Source organism: Pongo pygmaeus, chromosome 18 (genome assembly GCF_028885625.2).
Source record: "Pongo pygmaeus isolate AG05252 chromosome 18, NHGRI_mPonPyg2-v2.0_pri, whole genome shotgun sequence".
NCBI lineage: Eukaryota > Metazoa > Chordata > Mammalia > Primates > Hominidae > Pongo > Pongo pygmaeus.
Window position 1 is genome coordinate 77981218 of NC_072391.2, and position 26385 is coordinate 78007602.

The window sequence follows — 26385 nt, forward strand, 5'->3', positions numbered from 1 at the left end:
GGATTGCCCTATATGAGCAGGGCAAGGGGCTACTAACAGCTGGAATGCAGGGAACCCCGCCAGAGCCTTGCCCCTGCACCCAAAGGGCCACAAAAGCTCCCCTCGCCACCTTTCCTGAGACAGGGAACTCTGCCACCGCCAGCAGCCGTCACAGCAACATCAAACACGGGTGTTTATGCCAAGCCCCATTTACACGAGCCCACTTCTCCCCGAGATGAATTTCTAAAACAAACAGCTTTTACATATGTTCACAGGCACAGTCACGTCAGCGTCAGGGATCCCCAGACGGAAACATGAGTCAGTCTAGGGCAAAGATGCTAAGTAAATCCTGTTTGGGTGAAATTCCTCTCTCTGGAGAAAGAGGAGCCTCAACACGGATTGCTCAGATTTCTCAGCAAGAGTCCCTAAAGATGGCAAGCTCTTGCAGGGGAGCCAGCTCTGCACATTCTGGACTCCAAATCTACCATCGTCACACTGAAGTGTGTTGGCCTCATCACCCCAACCTTCTGTGATCCCTTCTAACCATTCCCCCTGCATCCCAGGATCCCTGTCCCCACATGCACCCTGGTTTCATCAGGGAATCTGATGGCCCAGCCGTGTTGGGCAATGGTTGTCCACACTCCTGTAAGATTTCTGGACATTCAAGGCTCGGGTCTCTGGCAGCCAAAGAGACAAACGCCAACAGGTAGACACGAAGTTGTCTGAGAAGTGAGGGACTGCACATAACTGGCACAAGCAGCTAACCTGAAAGACTGATGCCATGAAGGACTCAGGTAAGGAGCAATGTGACTACACAGGAAATCTCAGGTTTGGGAGCGTGAACTACGTGGGTCATCACCTCCTGTTTCCTTAATTTTGCCTACAGAGACTTTGGAAAAAGGAGGAATTCCATAACCTAACACAACATATGCAGGCTGTGTTAGAGTAAGAGGGTGCCAACCGAAAGAATTCGTGCAGGATGAGGTCAAGACAGCATTTAGGACCCACTATAGTCTGAACGTTTATGTTCCGCCAAATTTCATATGAAGAAACCTAAGCCACAACACAATCACAGCATTAAGACGTGGGGCCTTTAGGAGGTAATTAAGTCATAAGAGCTCCATCCTTGTGGATGGGATTAGTGGCCCTTATAAAAGAGGCTGATGGGTGCTGCCTTGCCCCTTCTATCATGTGAGGACACAGAAGGCACCAGCTAAGAGGAACAGGCCCTCACCCGATGCGGCATCTGCTGGTGCCTTCATCATGGACTTCTAGCCTCCAGAATTGTGAGAAATTAGATTTCCATTTTTCATAAATTACCCATTCTAAGGTGTTTTGTGACAGCAGCCTGTCACGAAGACAGGACCTAATATAGGCCAATCATCCAACCTAGAGACAGCAGAAAGACAAGAGGCTCCAGCACAGGCGCTGGCGTGGTGAACTCCAAGTCCACACTGTGTCTGAGAAGACGGCACGGACCCCAACCCAGACCCCATCTCTCTGGGCTACACTGCTGCGGGCATGATGAGGCTGCAAGCAAGGGCTCTGCACCGTGCCCTGGGAGGCACTGGCCCACTGAGGACACGTGTCTTGGGTCCTGGAGGTGAGGACTTGAGCTGCCCTCAGAGAAGTGGGTCTAGAGGGGTTACCATGGCCTTGGGTGTCTTGAAGTAGAGTCTGGAACTTTGGACCCATTCCAGACCTTGGCTGGAGCATCAGAGGCTTAGCCTCCCCACATGCATGAGGGTCTGTAACCAACATGGGCCTATGACCGAGTCCACAAAGCTCTAGGTGAGAGAGATGAAGGGGGAATTACTGGCTAGCTAAGAGGCGGGGATGGAGATGGGGGTCTTATGTATGTCCCTAGGCTACAGGCAGAGCTCCCCTTTCGCCATGGCCAGAGCCAAACCCAAGAGAAAGAAAAGCTACAAACCGAGCCCGTTCTCCGCCAGCGTGGCGTGGTTCACGTCACATTCGCCCACATCTTGCTCTCCAACATGATCATTCAAATCCAGGCCAGGCTGATGGGACCCGTTTCCAAAGTGCCTCTCATCCTTCTCAGAGCCGGTGTCCCCATTTTCCATCCCATTCTGCGACTTTTTCAGGGGCATTATTTGCAAACCACTGGGGGTAGTCCTGTAAGACACCGTCTTGGCGGCCCTGTCGCCTCCTGCAGAGGGCTTGCCTGAATACCCTTTTTTTGGCTTGGCCAGGGGAGGGTTAATTCGCTTGCGTTTATGGGAGGTCCCCTTGCTCTTTCCAGGATCTGAAGGTCTGTGGGAGAGTTTCTCAACCGACGGGCCTCGACTGTCACGCAGCAGCTTGGAGGTACTGGACTGCTTCCCTGACTTGATCCTCTTGTCCTTGGACATGTGCAGCCCATTGAATTCATCAATAAACTCCTCACAGTGCAAGAGGTGGTGCTCCGGCTCCCACGTGTCCTCGGTGCTCCCGTAGCCTTTCCATCGGATAAGATACTCCCATTTTCCTTTCTTGTTCTTCCTCTTGTCTACAATCCTTTCAACCTGCGATACAAGATGAGAGGGTCAGAAAACAGAGAGAGGGAGGAAAAAACTCAGTTCCAGGCAACAAGAACAGCATAAAGCCTTTGAGATAGAGGCATCTACGCTAGCCAGGGGGTGAGCCACAAGCCATTCAATGCCAGAAGCCAACACTGGCAGGAGGGTGCAAGAAGGCTGGTTTATTTTATGACATCACTGTATGGAACCCAAGGCACATGCAGTCATTTCCCATGATGACTCTAGATGCCATGCCCAGCTGGTGGTAGCCACATGTCCATCCAAGCTTACTTTTATTTGAAATTGCCTTGCAAGCTTTCACAAGAGATCTTTATTCTTTTCATTGCAGCAAAGTAGACACAGGCTATTAAAGACCAATTTGGTGTGAGTTCTTCATCCTTATTTATAATAAGTAACATTTATTGAGCAATTATATGGGAGGTACTATGCCAATTTATCCTTACTTATAATAATACCAATGATCAGTAACATTCACTGGGTGCTTATGAGGCAGACACTATACTAAATGCTGGGCATAGACTCTCCCATCTCATTTTCTCATGGACAACAACTCAATGAAGTAAGTATTTTTCTATCCCCAATTTACAGTCAGAGAACGAGGGCTGAGAGAGACCAAGTAACTTAACCAAGTTCCAGAATGGTAAGGGCAGAACTGCGGTTTGAACCACTCTCACCTCAGACCTATTCTCTTACTCACCAGGCCATACTAACTCTCTTAACTGCAAAAATCTTCCATAGTGACCAAAAAGGACTTGAATTGAAAATGTCCAGTTCTCCCCACACAGCTCCCCTAGCTGCAACACAGAGGCACAGCTAAGAAGCAAAGAGACAGGTCATATTTGCTGAGTACCTACTATGCACCTCACATGTCCCCATGGGTATACACCACTATTATTTTTCCATTTGATAGATGAAGATATTGCATATAAGGCAACTCGCCTACCATGCACAGCTCGGAGGCGATACTGGTGGGATTTGAACCTTTATGTGTCAGGCCCTAAAGCCATAAGCTACTGTCTACATGTCTTCAAAGGCAAGAAAACCTCCCCTGTCTTTATGTAATCCCATGGAAAAATACATTCGGAAAATGCCAGTCCCGATGCTAATAACTGTTGTATTTAACTGAAGGGTATGTGAGGGTTCATTTAGTATTCTTTCAACTTTGCTGTAGACTTGAAACTTTTTCAATTAAAAGAAGGTGGAAAATTCCCAATGTTATACCCCCCAAATGCTAAATTTCAACGAAAAAGTAAGCAGTTATATTCCAAAGTTTATTCTACTTCAACGTCAATATAATATGCTTTTCTAGGATGGAATTTTGACCCAATAAAATTAAGTCGAGTGACGAATAAGCCTATGAAACTTACAAAAAGAAAAATAAAACAGGTGAGCAAAGGTGAGTACAGTCATAGTTGATAATTGTTGAAGATGGGTAATGAATACATTGGGTAATTTATATGGCTGTTTATGTTTATGTGTTTGAATTTTAGTATGTTTAGAATTTTAATCCTAAAAAGTAAAAAAACTTTGAAAAGTGGGATCGTCTCATCAATGGCTTTTGTACAACAGAGGCCATGCAAAATAATTAAACCACTTTCTTTGCCTTGCACTTAATAAATATGCAAATAACTAGACCGTACTGCCTCTTTATAATACTGCCTTTTCAAAGACAATTTAAATTGTTTCCTTAATTGATTTATCTCCATCCAAATTGGCTATCAAAATTTGTTTCCTTATTAAATGTCCTGTGAAGAGGTCTTTTAGATTTATTAGACAATTTTTAGATATAAATAACACACAAACTTTGTAACATTTTTTAAAAAGTAAAATCATGCCTAACTAATCCAATATCCAACCTTTGGGTTAAGGAATGGGGTTACTGAGTATTCCTTTGTAATAATGCTTCAGAACGCCAAGGATTTCTGGAAGAGCCTGCAGCTTTGCTCATTTTGTGAACATTGTAGGGAGAAATTCTCTACAGGTTTACTGAGGGAGGAAAGAGAGTAAGCAACCTGGCATTGCCTGAAACATCAGCATTTGTGAGGACAACAACCTAGGAACAGCTTAGCGCCCAGATATTTCCTGGGAGCTAAGGGATGTGGTGTATTCTCATGGAAGCCTCCAGCTCTAGAAAATATATGCTCACTTCCCAGGATGGAGAAATTTATTCCCCAGGATGAAGTGGAGGACAAATAGCCAACACAATGGATGAGTACGTGGGTGGATAGATGGAAGGATGGTGGGTGGGTGGGTGGATGGATGGTGGGTGGGTGGGTGGATGAATGGATGAATGGATAAATGGATAGACGGATGGTGGGATGTATGGGGGACTAGATGTATAAATAAATGAATAGATGGCTGGCTGGATGGATAGATGGATAGATGGATGGTAGGATGTATGTATGGGTGACTAGATGGATAAATAAATGAATAGATGAATGGATGGATGGATGGCTGGATGGATGGATGGATGGACAGATGTGAGATGGATGAAAAGGTGGGGACAGAGGTGGGTTCATAAATGGATGGATAGATTAATAGATGACACTTATCAAAACGGCATTAGTAAAATATTTAAGAACAGGGCTTTGTAACAAAACGATCTGTTTTAAATCCCTTGCTATGCCTCTTATCATGTGTTCCTGAGCAAGTGACTAAACCTCTTTGGGACTCAGATGACTCACAGAGCAAGGAAGAAGTAACAGCGCCTATCTCTTGGGGTTGTTGTGGGAAATACACAACTATGTACGTTTGCATTCCACAGTAATCTTGCATAGACTCCTGTGACCACAAACCTTAGTGGTGTCTAAAGACAGAATGTTCCTCCACCTTTCAGAATATGACCCCTTAAAACAGTCAACTCCTCCCTGGGAAGAAGAGAGAGTAGACCTACTTAGATAAGTGCTTCCATGTACGGAAGGTGGCTATGCATAGTTGGGCTGCATGAAAAGCTGAGGGTTAGCAAGGGTGCAGGGTCTAGATGGCTATTTGGGGCCACATTGGTGGTGGAGCTTAGTTTTGTTCCCTCCAAATTACTGGAGGTTTCAATCACAGAGTCATAGGTAGCTTTATGGGGGACATCAAGGCTAGTTTTTCTACCTCTGGTCCCATTCACAAAGCTACTGGGTGGCTTGTCAACAATTTCTACTTAACCCAATACCAATGATAAGCAGTATTAACAGGACCATCTCTAATAGCCTAGTACATGGAGGAAGACATTTGGCTCTGTCACCTTCTATCTGTATGACCTTGGGCAAGTCACCCCACCTCTCTGGCCTTGGTGTCCCCATCTGTAAAACATATAATAATAAAGAAAAACTGAAAGAATTAAGATACAGGAAAAGTATCACTACAAGATGAATGGATGACTCTGATACATATGAACTTCAGTTGACAAAACTGCTTTTATATACATTGTTTCACCCCCAATTTAAAAAAAGCAAACAAACACGAGGTTTTTGCAGGTTCAGAAAACACTGCTTTTCCTGAAACACTGGAATAACCACAAAAAACTCAGGGGAAAGCTGGCTCCCAAATACCCCAGCATACTTTGATCTCCGGCAACTCTCGGAACCTAATCTTCTATACATCTCTGTGTAGATTTCTGACTCTCTTTTCCTCTTCTCAGGAGCATCTCAAACAGAACCTGAATTCTAATTTGTTTTGTTAAAAAAAAAAAAAAAAAAGCCCAAGTCGTTTAGGACTTGACCTTGCATACGATTGCAACATTCTCTCTCTGGGAAATCCTTTCTAAGCTTCCCCAAACCTCCTGCACTGTCTCATAACTCCTCACACCCAAAACAAACAAACAAACAAACAAAACAGAGAGCTGGTACCCCTGGTCCTGGCAGCTCTGTCTCTTGATGCTCTGCCCCCACTCTACCCGGGCAGGCCACTTGCTTTACCTGAAGCTCAGTCCTTCCAAATGGAAAGAATAATTAATTCTCTTCCCTTTATTTGCACATATGAATGAATGAATGAATGATACTAGAAAATCCTGTGTACACACCCCTACCAGCTTCTTTTCTCAAAAATAAGCAATCTGAGATGCTGAACTATTCCTCAGAGTTCAATCAAATCATTCATTAACATTTACTCTCCATGATCGCAGCTAATGTGAGACTCTGCTCTATTGCAGGTGGCAGGCAGGGAAATGCTGATGCAATTATTACCGGTGCCAGGGTGCCACCTGGATGGCTGTCTCAGTAGGATTAATACTGATGACAATCATCTTGACTGGTACATGCATAGTTCCAGGAACTGTGTAAATCACTTTCAGGTGTTAGATTTCATCTTATGCCCAGCCTTCCAGCTGGACATCATTCTCATTTGACAGGGGAGGACACCGAGGCTCAGAGAAGGTAGGTAACTTTCCCTTGATCACACAGTCAGTAGCTGGTTAACCAAGATTTGAACCCAAGTTCATCTGACTCCAACAGCCTGAGTTCCTAGCCACATCTTGCCAGTGAGAAGCTATTAGAACAGGGCAGGGCCAAGCAAAGCATGAACCATTGAATCAGCAACAAGAGGAACAGATACTGAGGAAGGAAACGGCTTCACGGAAGTGACACATGCAATAACTCTTCAAGGATCACTGATACGCAAGGCACCAGTGTGCAACAAGAAACCTCGGAGACCGACATCATGGCTCACAGGCTAGTGGGAAACACAGTCCTTAAAAGAAAGAGCACAACATAATACGTAGTAACAAATTACAAAAAGCACTCTGGGCTGGGCACGGTGACTCACGCCTGTAATCCCAGCACTTTGGGAGGCTGAGGTGGGTAGATCACCTGGGGTCGGGAGTTCGAAACCAGCCTGGCCAACATGGTGAAACCCCATCTCTACTAATAATACAAAAATTAGCCGGGCGTGGTGGCATATGCCTGTAATCCCAGCTACTCCGGAGGCTGAGACAGGAGAATCACTTGAACCCAGGAGGCGGAGGTTACAGTGAGCCGAGATTGCACCACTGCACTCTAGCCTAGAAGACAGAGCGAGACTCTGTCTCAAAAATAAAATAAAAATAAAAATAAAAAAGGACTCGTACTCTGATGGCAAAGACGAAGGTGCTGTGAGAAACAACGGCAGCGGGAATGGAGTTATTTCAAACAGAACAGTCCCGAAGGCTCCTCCAAGAAAGGACAATTTAAACTGACAGCAAACTCAGCTTGTAGAGATAAGAAGGACTGGAGCAGTGAGGGGCCTTCCAAGCAAGGGAGACCAACCCCTCCTCCTCAGCCTTTCCACTAGCAGGCTGATCACATACCACCATCACCACCTAACATTGATTCCGCATGACTAAGGGCCAGCCACTGCTGTACTTGATCCCTATACATTAACTCTCCAAAATAACCCAGCAAGGTAAGTAATTTTATTTTCTCATTTTTTATATAGAGGATAAAACTGAGGCACCCAGAAGTTATGGACTTTGGTAAGCACAGGAGAGCTAAGACTTGGTCTAATGCATCTTGGCTCCCAATCTCATGCTCTTGGCGATCACATTACACACACCTCTCATCGTGCAGTGGGCCCAACCTGATCAAGGCTGGCAGCATATCTGCAGCTTCAGGCTCTTCCCCTCAACTCCTGCCAATCTCCTTGAAGTCCTGAAGCATCTTTCCATCACTTCGGATTAGCCTCTTGTGCTGGCCTCTCCTAGAGCCCCCACCATGCCAGCCATGGGGCCTCCTCTCCCTCTGCTTCAATTCTCCATTGGTCCAAACGGAAACAGACTCATCACCAGTCATATTCGCCACCCAAGATTCCCACCAAACCAGCACAATGTATAAAATTACAATCGCTCTGGAACCCAGGATTACAATCAAATATTTTACAGACTGCTGAAGGGATATCTTCCCAACAGATGGCACTGGATTGAGAAATTTTGGGTTTACTAGTACATGTCTCGGTCTCTGGAAGCAAAAAGCAAGGCCAAAAAAAAGAACAGAGAAAGAAGACATCCATGCCTACAGCCTCTGCCCATCCATACACCAGAGCAGCCACCCCTCACCAGAAACAGCTCATTCCCTAACTCTGTACCTCAAACCCCACATCCCTGAGGACCTTTCTTTCTGCATCCTTTCAACATCCTGAGACAACTCCCTTGGGGGCGGAAGGGCGAAGGCACCCCATGGTTACAACTTGGGGTATGAAGTCCTCGGGAAGGATAAAGAGGGCAAGTTCTGGGAACAACTTGGCATGGGCTATTTAAAGTCCAGAAGACTTAGATTGCTTCAGATAATCTAGCCAGAGAAGAAGGCAGTAAAAACAGGAGGTTTTTCCCCTCCAGTGCAGCAAAACTACACAAGGAAAATGGCTGTCAGACCAAGAAGTTTGGCTCAGAGCCACGTAAACCAAGCTAGATTCTGGGCAAGGGTCTGACTGGGGGACTCTGTGGCATCCATGTGGTGAGAGAGACAAACAGGAATTTCCACATCCATTCTGCTGGAAAACACTACGCCTAGAGAGACCTCACACAAAATTAGTAATAGCAGCATCACCACACAACATGGTCATAAAAAATTTTAAAACATAAGAACATGATCATAACTAAAATGTTCTCAGTACAATCACACCAGTGAAGAGTACTACTGTATATTTTTGAATAATATTTGTGGTGTGTCTTCCAATACCACAGAAAATATGACCTATGTTTCTAAAAGAGAGAGAAGAAGAGATACATGATGAAATGAAACCAACAGGTTGAGAAGGAAGCTGAAATGAAAAAACGATTCATTTACATAAGAAAAGATGTAAAGGAATCAAAGAGAAAATGCAAGCAAGGGAATAAAATTCCCGCTGGAACCAGGAAAGGACAGAACCAACATGCGGGAAATCACACCAGCGACATAGACAAGATACTCGAAAAGCTGTCCAAGAGAGCAGGAGAAAAGGACACAGAAATTTTAAAGAAAGCACTAAGGAAAATGAGAATAGATGCCTAGAAGAGTTAATAGAGATCCACCCAATCTAAGTCCAACAAAGAGAAAAAATTCAAAACAGGACAGAAACGCTAATCAAGTCATAATAGAAGAAATCTATGTCCTAAGTCTGCAGGTCAAAAGAAGATTTCAGTGACGGGGGAAGGAGAGTTTGAGAATAGATCAACTTTATTTCTACCCACGCAAAGCTTCTTCATTTCAAAAAATTGAATTATCTGCCTCATCCCCCAGCCCTCCCCCATCCAAAAATCAGGCCAACTTCGGAACATTAAGTTCCAGAACACCTGTTGAAGCAATAAATATTCTGAACTCAAGAATTCTATAGCCCAAGTGGTCCTTCAGATGAGAAGGGGGGAGGAAGATATCTCATGTCTTAGGGGACAAAGTATGAATTGCCCATTTAAAAACATGACTCAAACAGGTACTTCAGAGAACAATTTTAAACCTAAATTTTTAACGTAAAACTGGAGAAGGTGTAGTAAGAATACATATTAGGATTAATGCTATACAATGATACCAAATAAATATCTGGAGTTGAGGCTTAAGTAATCATTGTAATTATGACAAATTGAAAGCAAATATTAAATGATTTTCAAAGGATTACTTGCACATATAATATGAAAATAGAAAGCAAAACTATGATAATGTGATTTTTAAATGCCAAGTTAAGATAATGAGTATAGGAAATGGTCAAACATGAAGAAGAGTGAAAACTTACCTGAATGATGTCTGCCTTTATCACTAGAGTAACATGTTTGTGTATATTGACAAAACAATTACTTTCAAGAAAGAACACACGCCCATAAAATGACACGATCAATGATCAGAGCACTTTTACTCATAACAGACAAAACCTGGAGAAATGTAAGTATTTTAACAGAATAAATAGACCATAGCATATCTGTGCAGAGAAGTACTACTCAATAATAAAAAGGAATGATACACATAACAATTCGGAAGAAACTCACAGGCATTATGCTGAATGAAGGGGCCAGACTCAGAAGACTACATACCAGGCAAACTCATCTATAGTGACTGAAGCCAGATCAGTGGCTGCTGGGTGTGGGGGTGGATGGTGGGATGGGGGTGACAGTGACTGCAAAGGCCATAAGGAAACTTTCTGGGGAAATGGAAATGTTCTATAATTGGATTTGCATGGTGAGGTATACATCTGTCAAAAGTCACTTTTACACTGAAAACATGTGTTATCATATATAAGTTACACCTCAATAAAGTTGTTTGGAAGACACACACAAAACACATAGAAATAAAAAGAGGAAATATGCATTTCAAATCAAATGAGAAGATGGAAATAAGGTCTATAGTGCAAAAGAAATTGTATTAAAGCATAAAAGACAAAAAGCATTAAATAAGACAGCAGAAATGACGCCAAAGATATTATTTACAAAAAAAAAGTCCTGTATGTGAATACTAACAGCGGCTTAATTTGTCATTTCCAAAAACTAGAAACAACTATATTCTTCAACAAGAAAACAGATAAACTGAAGTTCATCTGTATAACAGAATACCACTCAGAAATTAAAAGGAACAAACTATTACTTGGTACAGCAACATAAATGAATCTTACATTCAGGTGCCAAGGACCAGAAGAAGAGGGGATGATTACAAATCGGCTACACAAGGTAATCTTTAGGTGATTAAACTGTTCTGCGTGGTGCTGTGGGGGTGGATTCATGACTGTACATTTGTCAAAAACCACAGAGCCGTAGACCACAAAAAAAGAGTGACCTTTTCTGTACGCACTTTTTTTAAAAAAATCAACCAAGGTGTCAGGGGCTCCCAGGATGGAATGCATCCAGTGACAAATGAATCTCACTGTATTACAGACGTATGATACAACCTAAATACAAGAGACAGGGAAAAGGAGCTGACCCAAGTAACTTTAGAAAACTGTTTTAATTGGACAAAATAAAGACAAAGTATACAAATACTGTACTCTAGTTCAGCAGTCCCCAACCTTTTTGGCACCAAGGACCAGTCTCATGGAAGACAATTTTTCCACGATGGGCGGAATGGTTTTAGGATGAAACTGTTCCACCTCAGATCATCAGGCATTAGTTAGATTCTCATAAGAAACATGCAACCTAGATGCCTCGCATGTGCAGTTCACAAGAGGGTTCGTACTCCTATGAGAATCTAATGCCCCTGCTGATCTGACAGGAGGCGGAGCTCAGGTGGTAATGCTCCCTTACCTACCACTGACTTCCTGCTGTGTGGCCCGGTTCCTAACAGGCCACGGTCTCGTATCAGTCCATAACCAGGGGGTTAGGAACCCCTGCTCTAGTTGGTAAAATTGTTTTTCACGGAGGTACAAAGAATTAAAAAATGACCTTATGCATACACTAGGTTTGAGCAAATATGTAAATAATTGATAGGAAATGAAAGCCAGGTTTCTCACTGGCTGAAAAAAAAGCTATAAATAAGCTAAAGGAGAAGATTAGAATAAACCCTACAATACTGAACTGGAGTAAGAGATATCAGTATAAACTCATGTTTACTTTAATACATTTACACATATCAACATGAAAATATAAATATATGTATACATGAGTTAGAGCACACACATATTTCCTACATCTTTCCTCTGAGAAGACCAAGAAGCAGTCACACCCTAGTATCAGTGAGCACATCCGGCAACACAGATCATGGTTTCTTAATATCACTCTCCAGTGAAAAAAACTAGGGCTCCCTAGGAAAATGCCTAACTCTAGGGCTGGGACAGAAAACATACAAGATGACCCTAGAAGATCTGAGAGTGCTAAAAGGTATGAAAGTGCTCCAAATAAATAAATAAACCCACAATGATGGGGATATATCAAAAGAGCCAAATGAAAGAGCTCCCGATGGCCAAAACTGGAACAATCTGAGTAACAGAACAAAATTAAGCAACATGCTCCTGATAATAAGAGTAACCCAAAGAATATATATCCCAAAGAATTATAACCCGAAGAATAAATATTCAAGAGTCCATCTGATATAAACAGGTGAATTAATCAGCAGTTAGCCAATTATGGCCTGTGGGCCAAATCTGGCCAGATGTTTGTTTTTGGAAGTAAAGTTTTATTGGGACACACTCATGTCCATGCACCTATGTAATACCTGTGGCTGCTTTCACAATACAACAGTAGAAGTTAGTTGTTGTCACACAGAGTGTTCAGCTCACAAATATTTACTCTGGCCCAAGAAAAAGTTTGCCAACACTTATCACTATAGAAAACCACAAAACCAAAGATAAATAATAAAAGAGGAATAAAGAAACAAAGGCTATACAAAACAACCACAAAGCAAATGACAGGAGTAAGTCCTCACCTATCAATAATAACACTGAATGTAAATGGATTAAATACCCCAGTTAAAAGATATAGAATGACTGAATGAACTAAAAAAGCAATACCCAACTACATCCTGCCTATAAGAAATTCACTTCACCTGTAAAGACACACACAGATTGAAAGTGAAGGGATGGAAAAAGATATACTACACAAACAGAAACCAAAAATGAGCAGAAATGGTTATATTTATAGCAGATAAAATAGACCTTAAGTTTAAAAACTGTAAAAAGCAATAAAGAAGGTCATTATGTAATGATAAAGGGATCAATTCAGCAAAAGCAAATTACAATTGTAAATATGTATGTACCCAACACAGGAGCACCCAGATACATAAAGTAAATATTATTAGATCTAAAAGGAGGGACAGACCCCAATACAATAATAGCTGAGACCTTCAACACACCACTCTCAGCACTAGACAGATCATGCAGGCAGAAAATCAACAAACATCAGCTTTAACTTCCACTACAGACCAAATGAACCTACCAGACATTTATAGAACGTTTCAATCAACTGCTGCAGAACGCATATTCTTCTCATTAGCACATGAAGCATTCTCCAGGATAGACCATACATTATGCCACAAAAGAAGTCTCTACAAATATTTTAAAAATTGAAATCATATCAATTATCTTTTCTGACCATAATGAAATAAAACTAGAAATCAATAACAAGAAAAACCTTGAAACCGTACAAATAATCGAAATTAAGCAATGCATTCCTTAACAACCAATGAGTCAATGAAGAAATTAAGAAGGGAATTTAAAAATTTCTTGAAACAAATGAAAACAGAAACACAACATACAAAAACCTATGGGATATAGAAAAACAGTACTAAGAGAGAACGTAATAGCAATAAACATCTACATCAAAAAAGTAGAAAGATTTCAAATGACCTAATGATACATCTCAAGGAACTAGAAAAGCAAGAAAAAACCAAACTCAAAATTAATAGACAAAAAGAAATAATAAAGATGAGGGCAGAAATAGGGACTAAAAAATACAAAAGGTCAATAATACAGTTTTTTTAAATATAAAATCAACAAACCATTAGCTAGACTAAGTAAAAAATAGAGAAAACACAAATAAAATCAGAAACAAAAAAGAAGACATTACAACTGATATTATCGAAATACAAAAAATTCTTAGAGACTATTACAAACAACTATATGCCAACAAATTGGAAAGCCTAGACAAAATGAATACATTCCTGGACACATACAACCTACCAAGATTAAACAGGAAATACAAAATAGAAATAGGAAACCTGAATAGACCAATTAACAAGTAACAAGATGGAAGAGTAATAAAAAAAAGCCTCCCAACAAAGAAAAGCCCAGAACAGGATGGCTTTACTGATGAATTCTACCAAACTTTTAAAGAAGGACTCTAAAACTAATTCTTCTCCAAGTCTTCCAAAAATCTGAAGAGGAGGGCCCAGGCAGGGTGGCATGCACTTAGAGACCCAGCTCCTCTGGAGGTGGAAGTGAGAGAATCACTTGAGGTCAGGAGTTCAAGGCTACAGTGCCCTGTGATTGCATCTGTGAATAGCCACTACACTCTGGCCTGAACAACATAGTGATATTTTGTTTCTAAAAAAATTAATAAGTAAAATAAAATGATAAACTGAAGGGGAGGGAATTATTCCAAACTCATTCTATGAGACCAGTGTCATCTTGACACCAAAAGCAAACAAGGACACAACAAGAAAAAGAAAACTACCGGCCAATATCCCTGATGAACATAGATGCAAAAATTCTCAACAAAGAATACAAGCAAACTAATTCAAAAACACATCAAAAAGATAGCACACCATAATCAAGTGGGATTTATCCCAGTGATTCACATACGGCTCAACATACATTAGAAAACAAATGTAATACATCACATTAAGAATGAAAGACAAATACCATAAAATCATCCCAACGGATACAGAGAAAGCATTTAATAAAATTCAACATCTCATCATGATAAAAACTCTCAACAAATCAGGTATACAAGGAACGTTCCTCAACATTATAAAGGCCATATCTGACAAACCCGCAGGCAACATCACACTGAATCAGGAAAAGTTGGAAGCTTTTCCTCTAAGAACTGGAACACGACAAGGAGGCACACTTTCACCACTCTTACTCAACATAGTATTGGAAGTCCTAGCCAGGGAAATTTCACAAGATAAAGAAATAAGGGGCATCCAAACTGGAAACAAGGAAGTCAAATTATCCTTGTTTGCACACAACATGATCTTATATATATATAAATCTAAAGACTCCACCAAAAACCTCTTAGAACTGATGATTCAGTAAAGTTGCAGGCTACAAAATCAACAAAAAAGTCACATTTCTATACAATCATAACAAACTAGCTGAAAAAGAAATCCCATTTACAGTAGCTACAAAAAAATAAAATACCTAGGAATAAATTTAACCAAGGAGATGAAAGATCTCTACAATGAAAACAATAAAACATTGGTGGAAAAAATTACAGATGAGATTAAAAAAATGGAAATGCATCCCACATTCATGGATTGGAAGAATATTGTTAAAATGGCCATACTAGCCAAAATGATCTACAAAGTCAGTGCAATCCCTATCAAAATACCAATGACATTCTGCATAGAAATAAAAAAAAAATCCTAAAATTCATATGGAAACACAAAAGCTCCCAAATAGTCAAAGTTATCCTGAGCAAAAGAAACAAAGCTGGAGGCATCACACTACCTGACTTCAAAGTATACTAAAAATCTATAGTAACCAAAACAGTATAGTACTGGCATAAAAAATGACACAAGATTTCATGGCTAAGACCTCGAAAGCACAGGCAACAAAAGCAAAAATAGACAGGATTATGTCAAACTAAAAAGCTTCTGTACATACTGCAAAGGAAACAATCAACAGAATGAACAAATAACCTGAAGAATAGGACAAAATATTTGCAAATTATGCATTTGACAAGCGATTAATATCCAGAATATACAAGGAACTCAACACAAGAGCAAAAAACCAAATAGCTGAATTAAAAAATGGGCCAATGACCTGAAAAGACATTTCTCAAAAGACAATATACAAATGGCCAATAAGCATATGTGATACGGTTTGGATCGGTGTCCCTGCCCAAATCTCATGTTGAATTATAATCCCCAGTGTTAGAGGTGGGGCCTGGTGGGACGTGATTGGATCATGGGGGCACAGTTCTCATGAATAAACTGCCATCCTCCCTTGGTACTGTATAGTAAGTTCTCACAAGATCTGGTTGTTTCAAAGTGTGTAGCATCTCTCCTCCTCTCTCTTACTTCTGCTCCTGCCATATAAGATGTGTCTTCTTCCCCTTCACCTTCTGCCATGATTGTAAGTTTCCTGAGGCCTCCTTCCAAGCAGAAGCCACTTTGCTTCCTGTAGAGCCTGCAGAACCATCAACCAATTAAAACTCTTTTCAAGTTATGCAGTCTCAGGTACTTCTTTATAGCAGTGTGAGAATGAACTAATACAACATGAAAAAATGCTCAGCATCACTAATCATCAGGAAAATGCAAATCAAAACCACAATGAGATAACATCTCACCCCAGGGAGAATGGCCATTATCAAAAAAACAAAAACTAACAAATGCTGGCAAGGATGTGGAGAAAAGAGAACTTTATAAACTGTTGGTGGGAATGTAAATTAGTAAAGACATGGAAAATAGTAAGGAGGTTCCTCAAATAAACTAAAAATTTAATATCATATGATTCAATAACCCACTACTGGGTATATATCCAAAGGAAGGAAAATCAGTATGTCTAAGATACACCTGTACTCTCATGTTTACTGCAGCACTATTCATAATAGTCAAGATATGGAACCAACCTAAGTGTCCATCAACAGATGAATGGATAAAGAAAATATGATATACATATTTATATACAATGCAATACTATTTAGCCATAAAAAAGTATGAGATTCTATAATTTGTGGCAACATGCACGAGCCTGTTGGACATTGTGTTAAGTGAAATAAGGCAAGCACAGAAATACAAATATCACTGGTACTCACTCATATGTGGAAACTAAAAAAGTTGATCTCATAGAGGTAGAGAGTAGAATAGTAGTTACTAGAGGCTGTGAAGAATAGCACGAACAGAGGATAGGGAGAGGTTAGTTAACAAATACAAAATCACAGCTAAACAGAAGGATTAAGTTCTAATGTTCTACAGCACTGTAAGGTGAATATAGTTAACAAAATTTTATTGTGTATTTTCAAATAACTGGAAAAGAGGATTTTTACTATTCTCAACACAAAGAAATGACAAATGTTTGAAGGGATGGATATGCTAATTACCCTGATTTGATCATTACACATTATCTATATGTATTGAAATATACTATACCCCATAAATATGTATAATTATTATGTGTCAAAAACTTTTCTTAAAAGGTTGAAAGGTATGTGGAAAAGCAAAAGAACTAGAATAACCAAAACAATTTTTTTTTTTTTTGAGACGGAGTCTCGCTCTGTTGCCCAGGCTGGAGTGCAGTGGTGCGATCTCCGCTCACTGCAAGCTCCGCCTCCTGGGTTCACACCATTCCTGCCTCAACCTCCCGAGTAACTGGGACTACAGGCGCCTGCAACCACGCCTGGCTAATTTTTTTGTATTTTTAGTAGAGACGGGGTTTCACCATGTTAGCCAGGATGGTCTTGATCTCCTGACCTCGTGATCCGCCCGCCTCGGCCTCCCAAAGTGCTGGGATTACAGGCGTGAGCCACCGTGCCCAGCCAAAACAATTTTTTAAAAGAGCAAAGTTGGAGAAGTTACAGTGCCTCTGCAAAATTCCAGATAAATTAGAAAGTTAAACAAAAATCTAAGAACATATCAAATACAAAAAATGCGTTTTAAGACTTACAGTGAAGAAGGTCACTGAAACAAAAATCTAATGGCCATGAAGAGTGCTAAATTTCACTAAATTAAAATTAAAATTTTTCATTTCATAAGACATCAAAAATAAAATTAAATGACAATGGACTGAGAAAATATTCACATTTGCAACAAAAGAGTAACATCCAGAATATGTAAGGAACTTCAAAGTCGATTAAGAAAAAGAAGTAAAAATGGGCAAAGAAGCAGAATAAGAAATACAAATTCAAATAAATAAAAATGGCTATCAACATATTAGAAAGAGGGTCAAGCTCATCACTAATCAGGGAAATGAAAATTAAAACAGTGAGAAAGATCAGCAAAATTTTAAAAGGTTGCTAATATCCTATGTTGGCAAGGATGTGGGCATACGAATAGCTACATATGTTCTTAGCATATGTAAATGGATATACCCTTTAGGGAAGGTAATTTAACAGATATCTATGCAAATTAAAATGTACAACCTTCTCTCCTCCTCCTCCCACACATAGTACATAGGGTCACATCATGCTAGCTTTCTCTCGCCAGTAGGCAGGAAACAGAAGAAATGTATCACCTCTGAACAGAAAGGTTTAATTTCCTATTTGTTCTCTTCCCTTCCACAGCAACAGAGCAGGCCATGAGTTGCAACGCGGTGCAGCTAAGAAACAGTTAAGCCTTCAGCAGCAGCCTGGGTCTCTGAGGGACTAGGTGGGCAGAACATCCCACCAAACACTGTTGGACAGGTAGCATGAGTGAGAAATAAACCCCTGCAGTCTTAAGCCACTGGGAAAAAATCTGCACAAACCCTTGAACCAGCCATTTGACTTTTGAGTATCCATCCGCATATAACCAGTTCTAAAGGGAAAAAAGCAATAAACAGGGACTCTATCAAAGTAGAACAGTTACATAGACCAAGACAGAGCTATATGTCTTAATGTACATATGATCCCATTTATGTCAAAATATGCATATGCAAATATATAAAGGTCTGGAATAATTCACTGTTAGTCTTCTATGGCTATTGCCTAATTATTAACAATGGTTTTCTCTAAGGCAGGGAGTGGATGCAGGGGAAGAGGCCACAAAGAAGGTCTTTCATTTCTATCCAAATTCTTCTGTAAAGCTTTTTTTCAATGAACATTATTTACATAGTATCTATACCATTTTTAAATCAATAAAAATATTTTTTAAATTAATTCAGTTTCTATATTTAAAAATGACCAACCGGAACATATCATGGGGAAAAATGAGCACATTCCAAAAAACCAAAAAAACACTGAATCGCAAATGTTAACTTTCACGAGAAATACTGGAAAACTACAAGAAGATAAACAACAAAATTCTACTGAGATGTTTTAAAGCGCTGAAATAAATGGAGCTGTATGCACCATGTTTCTGGATGCAAAGTCTTCATATATCAAAAGTTGGTTTGCAACAAACTGATCGATAAATGTAATGCAGTTTACAATCAAAGTCCCAATGAGTTCATTTTCAGAACTTTACAAAATGGTTCTCAAGTACCTCTGGGAGAATTAAACAAAAATAGCCAAGAGATTTTTGAAAAAGAAGAATAATGAGAAGGCACTTCCACAATAACATACTAAAATAGAATATAAAGCCACTATCCTTGTGAGTGTAGCATTAGGACAGGAAAAATAAATCAACTGAGCAAGAAAGCAAGCCTGAAAACATCCCTTCGTGTATTAGGAGATAAAATCAGAAACAAAGTAGCATCAAATATCAGTGCCAAATAGCAGAATTATTGCATAAGTGGGATTGGGGCAATTATACAGGAATGTGGAGTGAGAAACAAACCCCCACTTCACAGTAGAGGAATCAGAGTTTGGGGGTTTTCTGAAAATTAATTCCAAGAGGTTCCAAGAGTCAGAAGGCCTAAAACGCGCACGCGCGCGCACACACACACACACACACACACACACACACACACACACCCCTATAAAAACTTAGAAGAAAACAAGACAGAGGTAGACAGCCATCTCATTTTTCATTGAAAGACATCCCATGTTCAAAATAATATTTTGCTCAGAAAAGCACGTTCTGCACATGTATCCCATTTTTTAGAAGAAATAAAGAAAAAAAGTGTATAAAATAGAAAAAAATTAAGTGGCATGAAGTAAAATAGTAAAAATAATCAAGAAATACATAAAGATCTCAGGAATAGCATTAGGAAAAGCAGATAGGTCTGGACACGGGGGCTCACGTCTATAATTCAGCACTCTGGGAGACCCAAGCAGGAGGACTGTTTGAGGCCAGGAGTTTCAGACCATCCTGGGCAACATAGTGACACCCCATCTCTACAAAAAATTTAAAAATTAGCTGGGTGTGGTGGCTCATGCCTGTATTCCCAGCTACTCAGGAGGCTGAGGCTGGAAGATCGCTTGAGCCCAGGAAGGCAAGGCTGCAGTGGGCTATGATCGCACCACTGCATTCCAGCCTGGGTGACAGAGTAAGACCCTGTGGACAGGTAAGGCCACAATATTAGGAAGCTAGCCTGGCCTGCCAGAGGATGAGTAGACACAAAATGCCGCAGCCAACAGCCAGCACTGCACGCCAGAAATGTGGGTGAGGCCATCTTGGACTTTCCATCCCAGCTGCATGAGTGAGCCCAGATGAAATCAACAGAGCTCACCCACAGAAGCCTAAGAAATAATCAGTTGTTATTGCTTTAAGCCACTAAGTCCATAACTGATATACCTTGACATAAAAGTTTATTAGAGTATTAGCTCAATCATGTGGAATATATATACACACACGAACCTAGGAAAAAAGATAAGAAGGAAATGTTAACAAAAATAGGAAACCCCATTAACAGAATTATCTCAACCATGTAGAATATGCATATACACACACACCTGGGCAAAAAGAGAGGTGGCGATGTTAACAAGAATGTTATCTCCAGGGAGCAGGATTAGTGTTCATTATCTTCTTTATACTCTTTTGTATTTACAAAGTTTCCTTTTATGAACAGATAAATATATGTGAATAGCATTATATTTTAAAGGCTGATTTACCTCCCCAACTAGAATGTGGCCTCCTTGATTGTAGAGGCTCTTTTTTCCGACTGTGAACCCCACGGCTTGTCACATGGTAGAGGTACAGTCAATGCTGGATGAATGAATGAACACGGAAAGCCTCAGGCTTATCCCCAGATTCAGGATTGGACTAGAGCTACCAACCTCGTCATTGCTCCCTGGACTTTCTCTAATGTGCACTAGACCAAACCTGGTGCCCATGAGTCAATGACCACCCAGCCACTCTGCCCTTACAGCAGGTATCCCCATCACCCTGTGCTGGCTCAGGCCACAGGGCCTCCCTGTGGGGTGCTCTAGCAACCGATCTGGTTACCATGCATCATACTCTGGCTCAAGGAGAGGGACAAGTGACCCAGCCCCTCCCAGAACCGCACCTGGTGATCAGGGTCTTCTCCACGGCTATTCCTGGGTACAGGCTCCCCTGAGTCCCGCCAGTTACCAGGACCCCTACTGCAGGGTCCTGCCCTCTTGACCTCTGATTCCAGATCGCACCTGGCCTTGCTTTCTCTTGGATGACAAGCCTCACCTGCGGAGCCACGTTAGCATCAAACTTTGCACCCAGGTAAGCAGAGCAGCCCCCTCCCTTCTCTTGCCCAGCTGCGCAGGGTGGGTACGCCCATCACCACACTGCATACTGAATTCCAAAGTACACACAGGGCAACAATTGAGTTACAGGATAGCGGAAGTGTGCGTGTTGCTGGAAGATTGGGAGGTGAAGGTGACCCGTAAAAACTCCAGTACCTGAGTAGAGCAAAATCTCTGTCTGTCCTAGGAGGTCAGTGAGGTACATTAGATGGTGCTTTCTGAAACCTCATTAACCAACTCCCTTCTTTCCTTTCTCACCCTCATCCAAGCCAGACACTGCTAATCAACCACAGCACCCACTCCTAATCAGCCCAGATCAACCCAAAATGCATAGCACAGAATTTACACAGAAGCACTTGGCAAATTGATATTCTTCTTCTTCTTTTAAATATAACACTCCAGGCAGCCACAGCTATTCTCTCAGAACCAATACCAAAGATGGAACTTGATCATTCATTCAACAAATGCTTATCAAGTGCTCATCACACGCCAGGCACTGCAGGAGACACCAGAGGTGCAATGGTCAATAAAAACAAATGTGGCCCTCATGCTCGTGAAGCACACAGTCCAGGGGGACAGCCAGCTTCCAATACATAATGTCACCAACCAACATTAATGGCAAACTGAGATAAGTGCTCTAGACAAAAGGAATGACGTTCACCACCGGTGCGTACAAGATAGCCAACCTGGTCTTGGCAGTCAGGGAAGGCTCCTTGGAGGAAGTGACATTCAGAATGGAAGGAAGAGCTGCCACTGATTGGAAGAGGGCATGCGGGAGGAGCTCAGGGAGAAGGCAGTTCCAGTTAGAGGGAAGAGAATGTGCAAATGCTCTGAACCAAGGAGGAGTGTGGTCAGTGGTCAGCGTGAGGAACAGAGAAAGGCCACGTGGCTGAAGCCAAGAGGGACTGGGGCACGTTGAGAGATGAGAGTAAGAAAACAGACTCTGCTGGGTCTCTATGGCAAGTTAAGAACCCTGATCTCATCCTGATCCTAAGTGCAAAATAAGCCACCCAGGGGTAGGGCAGGTGGAGAAGTTGGCCAAGGTAGGGGCTCCCTGGTCCAGGCTTGACATGCTTATTGTCCAGCTAGGAGCTAGACCTCACTAGGTGAGTTCCTCGTGGGTAGATGCTCTGTTTGACTCATCCCAACAGCTCACCAGTGCTTCGTCTACGCTGACTTCAGGAAATGCTTTATTGCTCAGCCATCCCTCTGAGACGCAGGGTCCGGATCCGAAAGCCCACCAGGGCAGAAGGGAGCACCAAACATCTGGGACCAGAGCTGGCATCAGTTTCCTCTAGCAGGATGGCTGCTAACACCTCCTTTCAGCCTGGTTCTACTTTGCAGTCTTCCACAGGTAAGACTGTCCCTCAGGGTCAGGTGGCTGGGAAAGCGGGCACCTGTCTTCGCTCTGGCCAAAGGCCACTTTTGAAGAACTATGGGCAGATGCTAGAGTCCTAATGTCATCCAGATGCAAACTTACTGACCCCAAGAACTCCTCCACCTGCCAAGGCCTCTACAGGAACCCACTGCTTCCTTCTAGGGAGCCCATCTGCTTTTAGGAATGTTCTAGAAACTTTAGCCCAGCTGTAGAAGGCACACTGAGGGAATGCAGGCAGGTCCCCTGGCAGAATCTGTTCTTCCTATTCCAACAAAGATCTGTTGCAGGCCTTTGTGCTATTATGAATATTTTCCACATTTCTTTCAGTAGAACTGGCATTATTATAATCCAATGGTCAGCAAACGTTTTTGTGAAGGCCCAGATGGTAAATATTTTAGGCTCTGAAGGCCCCACGGTCTCTGTTGCAACTACTCAACTCTGCCCTTGTCATGCAAACACAGCCACAGACAATACATAAACAAATGTGGCTGTGTTCCAATAAAACTTTATTTATAAAAACAAATGGTGGGCCAGATTTGGCCTGTGGCCATAGTTTGCCAACCCCCATATTATAATTCCTCCATTCCACAGTTTATCTCTTCTTTTTATCCATAAACATCAAAAAATCTTTCTTCAAGTTATCCCATTTATTTACTAGGGGGGAAAAGCATATATTGAGCATCTACCATATGCTGGACACTCCAAGGCAGCAGAGGGGTGTAATCTGAACATCACAGACATGGTCCATGTTCTCATGGAACTTAGCATCCAGTGTGGAAGACTAATGGAAAAGTGTTCACTCTTCTCTACTCCACATCTTTCCCTCAAAATGACACCTAATCCCCAGCCAAGTGACTACATGCCAACATCAAAAGCTACTAAAAATTCTGCAAAACATTTTAAGAAGCACAAATCAATTACACCCATTAGCTGCCCCTTGGCTGCAGGCCAGTAACCTCTCGAGAACTTCAATAGGTTTGTGAAAAATGAGTTGCCCTCCACCCTCACACAAGAATGTGAGCTCAAAACCAGGAGGGCAATGCTGGACCCATCCGCTCAATGCTGGCAGTGAAGGGATCAAGCTCGGAAACAAGATAAACCTGAGCTTGAATCTAGGCCTCCACCCTATAAAACCATGATCAAACTATTTTTGCCTCTCTGAGCCCCACTTCTCCCATCTGAAGACTGGGAATCACGATCACATTGCTGCACGTTGCAGGGATCAAATAAGTTGATGTTTGGAAGGAATTCACGACTGAGGCTGGCTTCTGGTAAACAATTATCACTGAGTTACCACCAAGCCACTAGGGGTAGCCCCAGGGGAAACCATCCCCTCCTCCTGCACAAAAGTGATTAGCAAGGGTGCCAGAAATGCTCCACAAGTGTATAGGAAATGCCAAGAAGAATGAGGTTGAGTCCAGGGACCACCTGGAACATGGAAGACAAAGAGGAAGAAACAAAGGAAGTAGAGGCAGGTTTGGGGCTGCTGCCTCCCAGTCTACAAGGCAAGAGTACACAATGGAAAATCTTCATCACGGGAAGGCACAAGATAGGCCGGTCTCATTCATGAGAACAGGGGTAGATATTAGAAGACCTGGCTCTTCAGTTACACGGCCAAGTGACTCAGGTCAATCACACCTACAGACTTGTCTGCCTGCCCATAAAATAAAAGTCTTGAATGCAAGCAGACATTTTCCACCCATGTTCTGGGAAGCCCTACAGATTGATGAAGGCATCAGAGGATGTCGCCTCAGAGCATGGGGGTGCAGTGAACACCCCACATCCAACTCCCTGCACCCAGAGCCTGCCCCCTAGGATTCAGTATAGCCATTATGGTTCTACCTGGTATTACATTTCATGCTAAAAAAAGAAAATTTTTAGACAATAAAAATAAGTGAGAGCTGGGCACAGTGGCTTACACCGGTAATCTCAGCACTTCGGGAGGCCAAGATGACAGGACTGCTTGAGGCCAGGAGTTCAAGACCAGCCTGGTCAACACAGCGAGATCCCCATCGCTACAAAAAAAATTAATATAACTCATCCTGGGGCTGGCGTGTGTCTGTCCTATACTTGGGAGGCTAATGCAGGAGGCTCACTTGAACCTGGGAAATCAAAGCTGCAGTAAGCTATGATCGTACCACTGCACTCCAGCCTAGGCGACAGAGTGAGATGTTGTCTCAAAAAAAAGAAAAGAAGAAAGAATAAATGTGAAAAACCTTGAACAAGGCCATCCTTGTTCAAGATCCTGCCAGAGGGCTCCTTCTGGTTCAGTGACTGTAAATGCCCCTGAACATTTACAGAGCATCAAATGGGTCAGAATACGCAGCTTCTTTGGCTTGGCATCACCAAACTCCAGATGCTTTGGTGGTGTCTTTCTGAGAGTTCAGATCTAATGCTTAAGTCATAATCCCTTCCTAGTTTTTAACAGAATCTGTGTCTGTTTGTAAAAGTGTGGCCAAGTCCAGCATCCAGAGAGGCAGCCTCATAAGTGAGGGGAATACAGTTTATCTGAACCCTGGCTCAGGTCAAGGGTTGGTGCTTCAAGTGGCCTGTAAGACAAGGGCACAAGTGTTTCATCACTGTACACTGGGAAAATTCCAGTAAGAGATGGTTGATGCCTCTTAAACCACAAGTTTTTTCTCTCCAGTAGCGTGTTGCGTTACTAAGGGTAGATCACCTTAAGTTTATCCAGAAAGAAAGGCAGGATGCTTTTTCTACAAGAAGGGCTCAGAGGATCACACTCCTTAGGGGTGGGGCAAAGATGATGCCCTTTACCCCTTCATGCCCCACAGGAGGTTGTAGAGGATGGTAGGTCTAAGGAAAAATCCAGGACTGGGATGGAAGGATAGGAGGAAACTCACATTTACTCAACAGGAAGTGGAGACGTCAAATCCATTATCTTCTCATATGGTTTGGCTGTGTCCCCCACCCAAATCTCACCTTGAATTGTAATAATCCCCACGTGGCAAGGTCAGGGCCAGGTGGAGATAACTGAATCATGGAGGTGGGTTTTTCCCATACTCTTCTTGTGACAGTGAATAAGTCTCAGGAGATCTGATGGTTTTATAAAGGGCAGTTCCCCTGCACAAGCTCTCTTGCCTACCCCCATGTAAGACGTGACTTTGCTCCTCCTTGCCTTCTGCCATGATTGTGAGGCCTCCCCAGCCATGTAGAACTGTGAGGCCATTAAACCTCTTTCTTTTATAAATTACCCTGTCTCGGGTATGCTTTACTAGCAGTATGAGAATGAACTAACACATCTTGGTACAGCCACAGCCCTCCCTATTAAGAAGCCAACCCCATCCCATTTTGAGGATGAGGCTCAGAAAGGATTTCTGTCAAGGAGAAAACTCAACCTGTCCCACCTGACTGCAAAGGGCATCACTGTACCCAAGAGGCAATCAATAAATATCAGCTGGTAGTCAAATTTCCTTTTAAAAATGATCAAATAAATAAAAGACACAGGGTTTTGTTTTTTTTTTTTTTGGTTTTTTTTTTTTGTACTTATATGTAGAAAGTACTAGAAGCTTATTGTGTAGTTCAAGTTGTTCTCAGTTCCAAAGCATAGAGATAGAGCGACAGGAATCTGGTAATGATGAAATCTTTATTACAAAGTTGCTCGATCCTCATAGAAAATATTTAAAGATATAAAAAATTGCTTATTATAAAGCAACATGAGGCAA

At 41.8% G+C, this 26385-nt stretch overlaps 1 protein-coding gene across 2 annotated transcripts in view; it reads right to left on the bottom strand.

Moving 5' to 3' along the window:
* Positions 1–26385, bottom strand: part of CDYL2 (chromodomain Y like 2) — a 217850-nt gene that overhangs the window by 89442 nt on the left and 102023 nt on the right. For both annotated transcript variants that reach the window (XM_054453182.2, XM_054453183.1), the window contains exon 2: positions 1913–2504. In XM_054453182.2, coding sequence (XP_054309157.1) covers positions 1913–2504 — 592 coding nt within the window. The remainder of the gene's footprint in view (positions 1–1912; positions 2505–26385) is intronic.